The sequence below is a fragment of the Chionomys nivalis genome, chromosome 2, assembly GCF_950005125.1.
Source record: "Chionomys nivalis chromosome 2, mChiNiv1.1, whole genome shotgun sequence".
Classification (NCBI taxonomy): Eukaryota; Metazoa; Chordata; class Mammalia; order Rodentia; family Cricetidae; genus Chionomys; species Chionomys nivalis.
In genome coordinates this window covers 413774-423915 of record NC_080087.1, presented here as the reverse complement: position 1 = coordinate 423915, position 10142 = coordinate 413774, and the positions used below count along the sequence as shown (strand labels likewise).

Here is a 10142-nt window from a genome sequence, read left to right as displayed (position 1 = left end):
AAGGGAGAATATGTGAGTAGATATCATCAAAAATAATTGTATTTATGTAGGATATTTTCTTTTTTTTTTTCTTTTTTTTTTTTCACCTGGCTGTGATAGAAGATCTTTTTTTTTTTTTATTCTTTTTTACTTAAAATTTCCAACTGCTCCCCGTTTCCCATTTCCCTCCCCCTCCTCCCACATATTGCCCCCTCCCCCTGTTCCCCTCCCCCTATCCCCACTCCACTTCTCCTCCCCCTAGTCCACTCCCCCTCCCTCTCGATACTGAAGAGCAGTCCAAATTCCCTGCTCTACATGAAGACCAAGGTCCTCCCACTTCTATCTAGGTCCAGGAAGGTGAGCATCCAAACAGGCTAAGCTCCCACAAAGCCAGTTCATGTATTAGGATCGAAACCTAGTGCCATTGTCCTTGGCTTCTCATCAGCCTTCATTGTCCGCCTTGTTCAGAGAGTCCAGTTTCAACCCATGCTTATTCAGTCCCAGTCCAGCTGGCCTTGGAGAGCTCCCAATAGATCAGTTCCAAATAAATAAATAAAAATAATTGATATACAACAAAAACAAAAAAAAGATATAGTTTCTCTAGATTCATTATGGGTTTCCCTAAATAGTCTAAACAGTGACTTTTCAAGCATAGATAGGAACATACACATGTTTTTCTGCTTTCTCCCTCACATACACACAAGCAAACATATTTATATGTGGGCACGGATTGGTGTACACTTATACCCACAAACATCACACACAAACACACACACACACACACACTCTATCACACATAAATCGACATAGGTTGCATAGTATTCTTTCTTTTCTCTGTCTCTGTCTGTCTGTCAGTCCCTCCGTCTGTTTCTCTCTAAAATGCACAAATACACACACACAAATACACACACACACACACACAACCCTAGAATGGGCTAAATTAATGATGACGAGTGTGGATGATAGGGACTTGTCTATGCAAAGAAAAAAAAAACTATGAAAAGCAAACAGAGTTTTTGCCTAATGAAAGGTTTATTGATGGTAAACTGGTACTCAGGGAAAGCTTATCCCCAGGGCAAATGTCAGTATTCCTATTTAAGAAGCATTGGTGTTCAAAGTAAGCAAACTACACCTTGAAAAATTGGTGTGACTTCCAGAAATAAAACTGTTTAAGGGGTTATAAATCACCTAAAGGTACTTGGGCACTTCATGCAAATATCCAAAGGTAAGTTGCAATATTGTTGTTTCTTGATAACTTTAGGATAGCTATAAATTAATAAAAGAGAAAAATAAATAGTTGTGTGCACTTTAGTTAAAATGCATGACTTATTTCACTAATCACCGACTTTTCAGCTGTATTTATAATATCAATATATAATAGGTGTTTAAAGTAATGAATGCTTACATTATAAATGGAAATGAGACAAAATTTGAAAACTTGTACTAATGGATTACAAAATAGGAGAGACTGTATGAACCCAAATATACTAATCTCATAATCAAAAACTTCACTATATTGATCTGGGAGCTATGAACTCTAGATAGTTATGAAAAGATAAAGAACAGCCTTGTTGCTCAAACAGGAAATAAAAAAGTGTAAATGGATCATAAAACAGTGCTGACTTCTTTGCATTAGATGATGGTCATATGACGTAATATAAGAATTTCTGTTTACTTTTGCTTTTAAGGCTTCTTTTCATGTTTGGTCACTTGAAGACTCAGCACATACTACATTTGCTCTTTTACAAAGCTAAGCCTTAAAAGGAAAATATTATAATGTGAGAATAGAGAGTAAATACTGTACTTGAAAATAAGTAATCATTATTAAATGAAACCCTTACAAAGAACCTGAAAAGAATAGGAAAATGCTATAAATGGAGTGTATTTATTAACGAGAATAGTTCTAATTATTTAAAATAAAATTCAAAGGAGGTGTTCAAGAAAAGTATAATTTTAAAAAATAATAAAACTGAGAATAAAATAACACCAATGAAAACACACCCATTTCCCATCTTGATAACAAAAAAATAAAATTTTGACAGATCAATGAGAGACAAATAAAACCAAGGATGCTTTATGAATCCTCAAAAAATTACATTATTTTGTATTTACCTAAAATTACATTCAAAGTCTATATACAGTTATACACACATATGTAAGTCTTCATTAATTATTTTGTCAAATCTTTCATTTCGAGCTTCTATCTCTATTTTTTCTTGACCAGTACAGATTTAGGTAGGCTCTCTCTTTTACTTCAAATATGTATCTGTTTCCTTGTAATATATATGTATATATATATATATATACATATATATATTATATCACTTGAGCAGACAATGTCCCCCACAAAAGGCATATACTAATAAAGTGTCTTTGAAATGATAATGGCCACTACTCAATATCTTTGTGTTAGTACAGTCAAATTTAATAAAGAAGAACAGATCTTATTATTTCAATTAAATTAGTTTTAACTATTTTATTTATTGGTTTTATAATTTTCAACTCTCATTTGAAGCACTCTAAACTAATGAATGATACAATTTAAGTTATATATATTATTGTTAGTAATTCAAACAAAGTAACAGGTCAATGTAATGTCAGGTATGAATTAATTGCCACCTATGATTTATTGTCTGCAGATGAACAGAAGTTTACAACAGAAAAGTCGAATGCCTCTTCTCTAATCGAATTTGTCCTACTTGGGTTTTCTGATGTCCCCCATCTCCAGTGGATTCTGTTTGGGATATTTTTGCTCATGTATCTGACTATTCTGATGTGCAACAGCACTATAATGTTAATAACAAGAATTGACTCTGCTCTGCAGACCCCTATGTATTTTTTCCTAAGCAATTTTTCTTTCGTGGAAATCTGTTATGTAACAGTCACCATCCCCAGGATGCTCATGGACCTTTGTACTCTAAAAGGAAATATCTCTATATTTGCCTGTGCCACACAAATGTGTTTCATTCTAATGCTGGGAGGCACAGAGTGCCTCCTCCTGACAGCCATGGCCTATGACCGCTATGTGGCCATTTGCAACCCTCTGCACTATTCCCTGGTCATGAGTCACAGGATCTGTACACAGCTGGTTGCTGCCTGCTGGATCAGCGTCATTCCAGTTGTGATTGGACAAACTTACCAGATATTCTCACTACCCTTTTGCGGATCTAACAGAATCAATCATTTTATCTGTGACATCCCACCTGTCCTCAAGCTAGCTTGTGGAGACACATTTGTGAATGAGATAGCAGTGTACATAGTTGCAATGGTGTTTGTCATGGTTCCCTTTATGCTGATCCTTGTTTCCTATTGCAAAATTATCTTCAGCATTCTGAAACTGTCCTCAGCTAAAGGAAGGGCCAAAGCTTTTTCTACCTGCTCCTCTCACCTGACAGTTGTAGTCCTGTTCTATGGAACTGCTGGCATCACGTACCTACAGCCCAAGCCAACACAATCAGAAAGAATTGGAAAACTGTTGTCTCTTTTCTACACCATTTTGATCCCAACTCTGAATCCCATTATATACACTCTGAGGAACAAAGACATTATGATGGCTTTGAGAAAACTACTCAGTAAGTTACTAGCGTGAGACGAAGGCTTGTAAGTACATATGTATTCATTATACTAATAGAAAAAAATGTATTTTTATTCTGATTTTTTAATACTATTAAATTTTTGTTAAACACCCTAATATTGTCATGCATTCTTAATTTCATACTTGATTACAGGACTTCCATCTTTTCAGATTACAGATGGTCAGTAGCACATGTCTGTTATCAACACCTTCTTTTATAAATGTTAGCTAAATACTCTGCTCAGATTGCCTGAGCAGCTCCTTTGATGATTGTGATCTATGAGTAGAGGCACTTGTCTTATTCTGAGGTGAATTTAGTTTGACTTTCATATGCTTTCTTCTTTGATTCTCTGTTTAGTTTTTCTTTATTTGTACACTGACCGATTGAAAGTAGCTAATGTAGTAGGAGTCTAATAGGTCGAGCATGGGTACAGGAGTAGCTCAACAGAAACGAATTCTCACTAATGATTTGTCTGTTATTTATAGATTTCAGGTGAGTGGGCCATTTTATTTAGCCATTTATTCACCAATCACATGGCCACTTTCCAATAGATAATCCTGATATATGACAACACAGAGAACCTTGGTTGTAACTGAGATCCAAAATTAAACTAAAAGTCATTATTCTGAGAAAAGAAAAGATAGGAAGCAGAATTGATAGGACTCAGAGAGAGAGAGGATGGGACAGGGAGAAAGACAGAGACAGACAGACAGACAGAGAGGGGGAGGAGGTAAAAGGGAGCATACAGAACTCATTATACACATGATCTGTATCTAAAATCATTATACACAAAATGTAACCTGCACTAATCATATGCATGTATAAAACTGATGAAGAATTACCTCTACAGAAAACAAGTGAAAATGTGCTAAATCTTAATTACATCTTGTATATAAATTGAAGCAATGTCTTTCCTCCTCCTTGGTTGTAACATTAGTAGAAGGTGTGACTACTGAAGGGACATGAATTTTGAGACAATCTTGGCATTATTTTTACTATAGTCATACCAAACGTTTGCAAAAGTAAGAATAAAAGTATGGAAATATGTTTAGAAAAACATTAGGAGGAGAATTATACAAATTTCTTAGAAAAAGCTATTTAAGTTGAGGTAACTCTTATTAAAAATTATAGATCAATATCCCTATTTCTGAAAGATGAAACTTTATCCTTTTTGAAAGTGTAATTATTTTCTAGAAATGTGAGGTTTTATTTATATGTACAAATATCTTTAGGGGTTGAAGAGATGGTTCAGTGTAAGGGCATTTGTTGCTCTTGCAGAGGATACAGAAAACACAGGGAGCCCTCAAACATCTTTTCCTCTAGATAGAGTGGATCTGATGCCTTATTCTTGTTTCTGGAGCCATCAGACATAAAATTGGAAGGCACTCTATAAACTGTTGTAATAAGGGCGGCAGGGCTGTGTTCCGCCACCCGGCTGCTCGCATGACTAGCTTATGCCCCGAAATAATTACACGGAAACTGTATTCTTTTAATCACTGCCTGGCCCATTAGTTCCAGCCTCTTATTGGCTAGCTCTTACCTATTGATCTAACCCATTTCTAATATTCTGTGTAGTACCACGAGCTGGCTTACCAGGGACGATCTTAACCTGCATCTGTCTGGAGTGGGAGAATCATGGCGACTCCTTACTCAGCTTCTTTCTCCCAGCATCCTGTCTGTTTACTCCACCCACCTAAGGGCTGGCCTATAAATGGGCCAAGGCAGTTTCTTTATTAAATGAAAGTAATTCCTCCATCATTTCCCCTTTTTTTGTTTAAACAAAAAGAAAGGCTTTAACTTTAACATAGTAAAATTACATATAACAAAATGGTTATCAAGTAAAAATTACAGTTACAATATTTATATCTATTTTATCTCTTATCATAACTAAGGAAAACTATAACTATCTATCCATTCTTCAACTCCATCAAAGACTCCAGAAGGATATAATATTACCTAAGTAAACAAGAGATCCAAAACTCTAGAAATGACAGAGACATCTTACTGCCTGGACAGTCACCCAAAGTTCTTTTGTACTGTTGGGGCATCCATCTTCAGCCTTCAGGCCCATAGTATCCAGCAGACATTTTCATCAAGCAGGAAATTCCAAAGACAGTTCAGTCACTTTTTGCTGTGTCTTGCAGAATGTCTCGCAGACTCTTTCATGAATCAGGAACCCCGAAAGACCATCTCACCTTTAGGCAAGTTCAGTAGTCCTCTCTCTGAGGGTTCTCTGTGTCCAGTTTATGCAACAGTCCAGGCAAGAGCAGTTTCTTGCCCAAATGGCTATCAAACTCCATAAGGAGCCTCTTTGATGCCCATCTTCCTCTTGAAGTAGATTGGTGCTGTCAGGAGCAGATGTGTCTCATTTTCATAAAAAGCCCTAAGTTATTAAAACATTAAATGCCATATTCTGCAGTCTTTGAATGATATGAAGAATGCCTATCTAGCTGAAATATATCTATGCACATCTAGAAAATCTAACTAACATGACTAAAAGCTTGACAATTATTGATGATTATCCATTAACAACCTATATTCATTACATTTTTAAATGAACTATACAATCACAATACCTTAATCAAGATTAGAAATACATATACATATAACAAAATTGACCTTAAAATCTATACCAATGCAAATTATTCATATCTATATCATTTCCCCCTTTAAATGTAAAAGAACATTTATAAACAATATTTGGGAATATGGGCGCAGTTATTTCTCTCCAAACTGCTTCCTGCTGAATGGGGGCGTCGTTAACTAGGTCTTTCATGGTATAACCTGTGTTCCAGGGTCATCTCATTTGGCAGTTGAGTGAAGTAAGTTTTTGAAGGTGTTCACAGCAACCTTTCAGGAGGGCGTGGTCTATCATACCATATTGGTATAGACGCAATCCACAGAGTCTCATCCTCTGTGAAAACAAAAGAAGACCCTCTCCAAAGCATCATATCCTTAGACCCATATTCTGAAATCATAATACCCTTGTATCCATTTTGGTTTAGCTTGGCAGCCCATATAATGAAATGTCTCTCTGTAGTTAGCTCCTTCACAGTCAAAAATTTTAAAGAAAACACAATAATACAAAAAATCCAGACTCTCTGTGAATTCTCCATTTTTACGTGGCTTATTTTTCTTTATTTCTTTTAATCTATAACTATCTGTACTCTGTCTCTTTAAAGACTTTATCCCCCTTTTTAAAGGGCATTAACTTTATTCTCTCTATATATATTTTTTTTCTCTCTCAAGCCTACGTACATTCATCCTACACTGTGACCCATAGAGGTCTTTTATGTCTGAATCTGTTTTATTGTGAATCTGTAATTTTTTTTTCCAGGAGCATTTCTTAAAATGTTAAGCAGTTCTTAAAAACTTAAGTTGCAACCTTTAGAGGTATTACGGTACTGCCTGTGTCCTGCCCAGTCTAAACCTTAACTGCACTGTTATTATGGTAATTACGGTAGTTCCTGCCTGAGACCAGCAGAGTTTTGCATGGTGGAGCTGAGCTGATCCTGCATCAGAACCATTTGGTGCCCCTGAGTCACACACAGTTCCAGGCACATAGCAGTCCACATTGCCATCAAGCAAGCTGTAGCACTTTACTCCACATGCTCCATTCAAAGACTCTGTCTCCCGCAGGAGCCAGACAGAGATCGTGATGGTGGCACAGCCCAGAAAGCCGGCATTTTAAAACAGCCAGTTTTTTCCTGCTGTTGAGTCAGGACAATTTCTTTGCGGCACACAACCCAGAAACAGCAAAAAGCTGTCTTAAATTTTCTCTCTCTCTCCTTTTCAAGCCCTCTCAGGTTTTACGTGGAGTTCATTAGCACGTTGGGTGCCACTCTGTTGTAATAAGGGCAGCAGGGCTGTGTTCCGCCACCCGGCTGCTCGCACGACTAGCTTATGCCCCGAAATAATTACACGGAAACTGTATTCTTTTAATCACTGCCTGGCCCATTAGTTCCAGCCTCTTATTGGCTAGCTCTTACCTATTGATCTAACCCATTTCTAATATTCTGTGTAGTACCACGAGCTGGCTTACCAGGGACGATCTTAACCTGCATCTGTCTGGAGTGGGAGAATCATGGCGACTCCTTACTCGGCTTCTTTCTCCCAGCATCCTGTCTGTTTACTCCACCCACCTAAGGGCTGGCCTATAAATGGGCCAAGGCAGTTTCTTTATTAAATGAAAGTAATTCCTCCATCATATAAACATTTGTCTTTATACCCATGGACAATTGTAGACTTCAATGTTCAAGGAAACACCTCTTTGAAACAGTGAAGGAGTGCTACGAGAAAACACAACTAATCAAAATGCAGATTTGGGGAGCCCAGTCCCAATGGATACATCTACAAAACAACTAAATATTTAATGTTCATGGAATACTGAGTAAGAGGTGGTTAAAAAAAAAAAAAAAAAAAGATTGTAAAAGCCAGAGGATTAGAGAGTTTGCTATAAGATTGTTTATCCCAGTCACATCAGAAGCCATATTCATAGAATCTAACAAACATCACTAGACCAAAATGAGCTGAGGACAATATCAAGGAACATGCTAAAGAGGACAGGGTATAGCTCACGAGGTGTCACTATGATTATAGCTGAGAAAAGCTTGGAGAGGAGAGGTGGTAATTTCCAGGAAAGAGCATACCACTTGTGTGTCAAGTGCCAGGCAACCCTGAAAACATACACCAGTAACATTATAAATACTGAGCAGCACATATTTAGGAATAAATACATACATGCATACATACATACATATATGTGTGCATGTGTGTGTACAAAGATAAACGCATATACATATATAAATGCAATAAAAATTAGTGGTAAAGAGATCATGAATTTGGAGCATCAAGAATTTTATGGGAGGCTTTGGAGGGAAAATGAACAGTGTTGAAATTTTAACCTCAAAATTTAAATTAAAACTACAAAACAAAGGAATAAAAAGTTCAAAATGTTATGACACAGACATCGGCTATGATGTGTTTACTGTATAAGCATGGAAATTTCATTTTGTATCCAGGAGACCAGCTTCTTTAATTCTAATACATTGTCACAAGCTTGTTTTATAAAGCTGAGGAGCTGGAGTCTTGAAAGTTGCTGGACTTGCTAGCCCAGTAGTATGTCTTAATTACTGAATACAAGTACCCGTAGAAGACCATGTCACAAAAAGCAAGAAACCTCTGCTCCCATCCAGGTGTAAACATTCATCTTCACATACACCAGAATCTCTGCATTTCAAATAAAAAAATTTAAAACATGTGATCATAGACATATGATCAGAAAATAAAAATAAATGGAAGCAGTTTTATATGAAGGTTATGTTTATAAAAATATAAAATGAAAGACTTTTAAAATGGCCAAAATTAAAGTGCCTATTTATATCCATTTGATTGTATACAAATTCAAGCTGAATGAATATTCCTTAAGTATTCTTAGATTTTTATCAGATATTAACTCAAAAACATTCCTGAGTTTTACCAATGTTCGTAATTGGGTGAAGATAAATATATTATACATCAATTAAACAGGTATAGTTAGTACAATTTAGAAATACAAGGGGGAAAATAAGTAATACAGGATAAATGGTTGTGTTTAATAATAACAAAGACCAAAAAGGAAAATAAAAACAACAAAGAAAAGCAAAGAGATATAAATAGCATTTCAAAACTATACTTATTCTTTTCTAATTCTGTTGCATTTTCAAACTCTTATATTCCATGAGAATTGTCTGTGAGATCATACTAATAATGATTAGAAATAACATCATCATTTATTTAGCTAGTGTAAACTAATTTCTCCAGACTCTTAAGTTTTACTCTTTTCTTTTTTACTTGTTTTGCTGTTGTTGTTTTATTATTCTCATTTTTATTCAAATGGTAGTAAACTCTAGAATTGAAAAATATGTCTCATTCTTTTCTCTGACTGTGACACAAATAGGTTTTTCTTTTCCATCAATGTTGGGCACAGAGTATGTCTTTTGACAGTGACAGCTGAATTCTGTATAGGAATTGTAATGTTATTTAGCTGAAGAAGTGTACCCTCAAATAAATCTCAGAATATCACAGACCCTAAATATGATAGAAAAGGAAATGTGTATAGAGGCTTGAAATAACTAGTAAAGGAAAAATTTCTGAACAAGACAGCAATAGCATAGGTACTAGAACAACTAAGAACTGGCACAACTTGAAACTGCAAAGCTTCAGTATTGCAAAGAACGCCATCTATCAGAATTAGTAGGCTAGAGAATAGGAGGAAATTTTACCAAATACACATCCAGAAAGGGTAAGTATAGAAAATTTTTATTAATAATTAAAAAATACTACATTCAGAAAAACAATAGCCCAATTAAAAATGAGGTTCAGAACTATGCAGAAAATTCTCAAAAGATAAAACACAAATGTCTGAGAAATACTTAAAGAAATCTTCAACTAATGATATTGTTGATTACACACACTGATTGTAAGGTCTTATTGCTAATGGAACATTTATATTATGGAACACCAAATAGTTGAGCTGGTGAATAAATGGAAGCTTCTCCATTCTAATTAACGTTCATGGTATGGGAAGACACACTATTAGAGGAGAAA

General features: G+C 35.6%; 1 protein-coding gene across 1 annotated transcript; it reads left to right on the top strand.

Moving 5' to 3' along the window:
* The first annotated feature begins 1626 nt into the window (after nucleotides 1-1626).
* LOC130862829 (olfactory receptor 10AG1-like) lies at nucleotides 1627-3568 on the top strand. Its single transcript, XM_057752650.1, has 2 exons — nucleotides 1627-1631; nucleotides 2581-3568. The coding sequence occupies exons 1-2, from the start codon at nucleotides 1627-1629 to the stop codon at nucleotides 3566-3568; spliced, it is 993 nt and encodes a 330-aa protein (XP_057608633.1).
* The last annotated feature ends 6574 nt before the right edge of the window (nucleotides 3569-10142 follow it).